The sequence below is a fragment of the Fomitiporia mediterranea genome, assembly GCF_000271605.1.
Source record: "Fomitiporia mediterranea MF3/22 unplaced genomic scaffold FOMMEscaffold_294, whole genome shotgun sequence".
Lineage (NCBI taxonomy): Eukaryota > Fungi > Basidiomycota > Agaricomycetes > Hymenochaetales > Hymenochaetaceae > Fomitiporia > Fomitiporia mediterranea.
In genome coordinates, this window is record NW_006760679.1 from 1 (window position 1) to 3,790 (window position 3,790).

Below are 3,790 nucleotides of genomic sequence, written 5' to 3' on the forward strand. Positions count from 1 at the left end.
GTATGTGTTTTCAGTTTATTTTCCTTAATTATTGTAGATAATGATGTATCGTACAAATATTTTAATATAATTGATTTTTGTTATTTCAATAATGAATGGATGTAAGGGGAAATTATTATTATTAAGAAATAATAACTATGTATAGTCTCTGTAAAACATTACAAACGTGTATTACCCTTTCAAAACTTGGTAATCCTTACAATACATTTCAAAAAAGGGAGGTCCGATATTATGCATTTTATATGTTTAAAAGGGGTATTACCCTTATGTACTTTTATTACATTAATAAACCTTACAGTACCTTATACAAAGTTATACTACTTTATCAGAAATCGAGGTCCGATAATATGTAAATTACTTTTTTTACTTTTTTTACTTTTTTCACACCTTTATAATGTAATATAACCTTTTAGACTTTTTCCCGATGAGGAAATTCGATACATGTGCATGAGAATGCATCAAGATCGACCTCATAAAATGTCTCAGGCTTGGATGAAGACTGCACTGAGTACATTTGCGCATCAATATGCTAGAATAATGTATAATTAGATAGATAGTCTTGTTTTAAAACGAAACTTACTTTAATAAGGCTTTTCTCGATGAGTAAAGCCCTTTTCTCAATGTCCTGACGCTTTTTCTCCTCTAAGTCATCGCCTTCGAGTCCAAGGTCCCGCCGAGCGTGCTTTGATTTGTAGTAGGGGACTGTAATTTCTATCAGTGTGTATATCAGAGAATCCATCCTCCGATTTCACTTTCCCTCGAGATGATTCGCTTTTAATACATGATGATACCTGGATGGAAATCTATAAGAAGGCATTCAATATAATGGAATGATGTACTTACGCTTCAAGCAGCATATTTGTGTCCGAAAGTTCGTGAACACTTCTCTCCTGCTAGTATACTGCAGACCATGGCTTGATATCGTTCATCCAATACGACTTTAAGTAACAAACAACAGAGGGAGGTGCTATGTTCTGAATATGTTGCCAAGTAGACATGAAATCAGTCTTGTTACAAATTCTGAGCCACATTTTGAGTGTCTCCCAAAGTTCTGGGAACTCTCGAATATTAAAGTGCTGCTGCCATGCATGTAAAACATGCCACTAACAAATTAAAAGCTCTGTTTCTGGTGCAGGAAATAGAGCTCTTATAGCACTGTTAACATATATGGAATGACGCATATAAGCAACGGACGTACCCGAGACATAGCTACATATTATATATACCTACTGAATCAACGGACAATGACGCTAAGTAGAGCGAGCCGAGTCCACTATCCCCCCTCTTTGTGTGATCCCTCTAAGCCTCTCTTCCCCCTTTCTTAACAGGTTATGAGCCTTGCGCTCCCTGCCTACGCTTTATCTACACTCTACTACGTCTATGCTCTATGCAGTTCTACACATCACATGCACACATGCAGCATACTACGACACAGAACTCGACTCACCTGTCTGAGTATCCCAAACGCAAATCAATACACTGCAAACGCACGATCTACTGTACTACATACGACCCAGACATAATATGATCGTCATCTTAGTGATTATGATCATTGGCCCAGTAATAACATAATTTATGCAGGCAACGTTGAAACTACAATGAGTATCACTTACTGTGATTATTAAATGCTAAAATATTCTATAATATCACAGAGATCATGTTATAATAAATAACTGATCATACTACAGACAAACGTTAAAAAGATTAATAAAGCAAACGCTACTCTTCCACTATTAACATTACAATAGTACAAATGATTGACACTGTTAACAAACAAACATACTATGTTATAGCATAAATCAAATAATAACACATATAGTAATATCATGGCCAAACAATTAATGCTCAAAAACGAGCACATATATGCTAAACAGCATATTAAATCGAATAAATAAAACATTTAACATGTATTATAAACAATAATACAATTGCAGACACTATAATAACAATAATAATAACAATAATAATGATAATAATACAGATAGAACTAACAGAACAAATACAGAACAATATAATAACTAACACATATCATGGTTGAGCAATTATATGTAACATATTGGATTCAGTGGTTACATGTCAGATATTGCAATTACTTATTGGATACCGAATATAATACACATATCTAAGATATACAGATGAGTACAGATATACAAAAGTATAATGAATAACTACAAACCAAAAAACAATGCTACAGAGTGTATAAACTAACTATGCACAAAAGAATAATGTTATAATGTGTAAATATTAACTACAGCACAAAATAAGTGCAAAAATTATAATTATTAAACAAATGATGCTACTTTACACATTAATACAATTGTGTAAATGTATACTAACAACGAACGAAAGAATTATATCTCTATTATACTTGAAACAACACATTAATACAACTTAATTATGTAGAACGTGTTATCACAGCAGCTGATTATATAATAAATTTCGAAGTTGCAACAGCAACATCAACTGTACAGTGTATATACCTTAACAAACAATTATTAAATTTACATTGTAACAATGTAGCTTGTAGGAGCAAAGTATTAAGCTGATAAGGCTATTACAACAAATAATACAAATATTATTATTATGAACACATTATTACAATAATTACGATCGAAAATAATCATAATATAATATGATTAAATAAATCAATAAAATGTTTAAGCTATTATCTCGGACAGTATAATATAAAATAGGTAATAACAGACACAAGCATACTTAATAGAACTCAGTGCATTTACTAAAAGCACTACATAAATAATAATTACAACATTATTAAACGAATATTATACAAAAACAAACGAATTACCATATGTTTTCAACACAAAAACAAAATATTCATTCATAATTACAAACGATTATTAATAAAAGATAATGAGCACAAACGAAACTTGTATATTATACATAATGTGTACTTATCTACTATAACAAACAAAATACACATTATATAAGTTGACGAACGTTAACAGTAACAAAGATATAATAGTAATACCACTTAAATTACTCATTATAGAACATAACAAACGTTATGCACAGCTTTAAAATACTAATAATTAGAAATTGAACCATGAAAGCAATTACAATTATTATATATAAATATTATATTATAACAACAATTAATAAACGTTAAAGAAATATCCAATTCTTCAAAGAAATACCTTCTTGGATTGAAGGGGAGAAAATGGATAATATGCACAAACAATTAATAACTAAATATAAACAACAGAACAGAAAGTATAATGCTACAGATGCTACAAAAAATAGAATAACAAAATGCACGGATTAAGCACTGACTAAGCAATAGAAGTTACAGACAGACATAACAGATCATAAAGGTAAATCATTCGGTACGAAGCAAAATTATGTCAATCAGAACTAAATAACAGAAGTCAACACAATGTGCAATTGAACTTCAACATTAAATAAATAATAATTCTACTACAAAACAAATGCTCATACTTGGTGAATAATATTAATATAATAATATAATCAACTTAACAGTGTTTAATACGAAAATAAATAATATATAGACAATTATCACATCATATAACAAAATAATTCATCAATCCAGACTATAGTTCATGGATAAAAGTGATGAATAACGAAAATAATACTTTGGAACATATATAAAACAATAAATAATACATCCATACAATAATACAAATATAATTGCAATATAATTCACAACTACAATCGAACAATACAAAGATAATAACTATACAAACAAGTATGGAGCACATACATATAATCAAATAAAACTATTAAATTGATTCTTGTACAAACAATTAATTTG

The 3,790-nt window shown here is 29.6% G+C and overlaps 1 protein-coding gene across 1 annotated transcript; it reads right to left on the bottom strand.

Annotated features, from left to right (window-relative positions):
• Window positions 1-409: 409 nt before the first annotated feature.
• On the bottom strand, window positions 410-739 carry FOMMEDRAFT_163087 (uncharacterized protein; the record flags this gene model as incomplete). Its single annotated transcript, XM_007272177.1, has 2 exons — window positions 410-529; window positions 581-739. 2 exons carry the CDS (start codon window positions 737-739, stop codon window positions 410-412), a joined length of 279 nt encoding a protein of 92 aa, XP_007272239.1.
• Window positions 740-3,790: the final 3,051 nt, after the last annotated feature.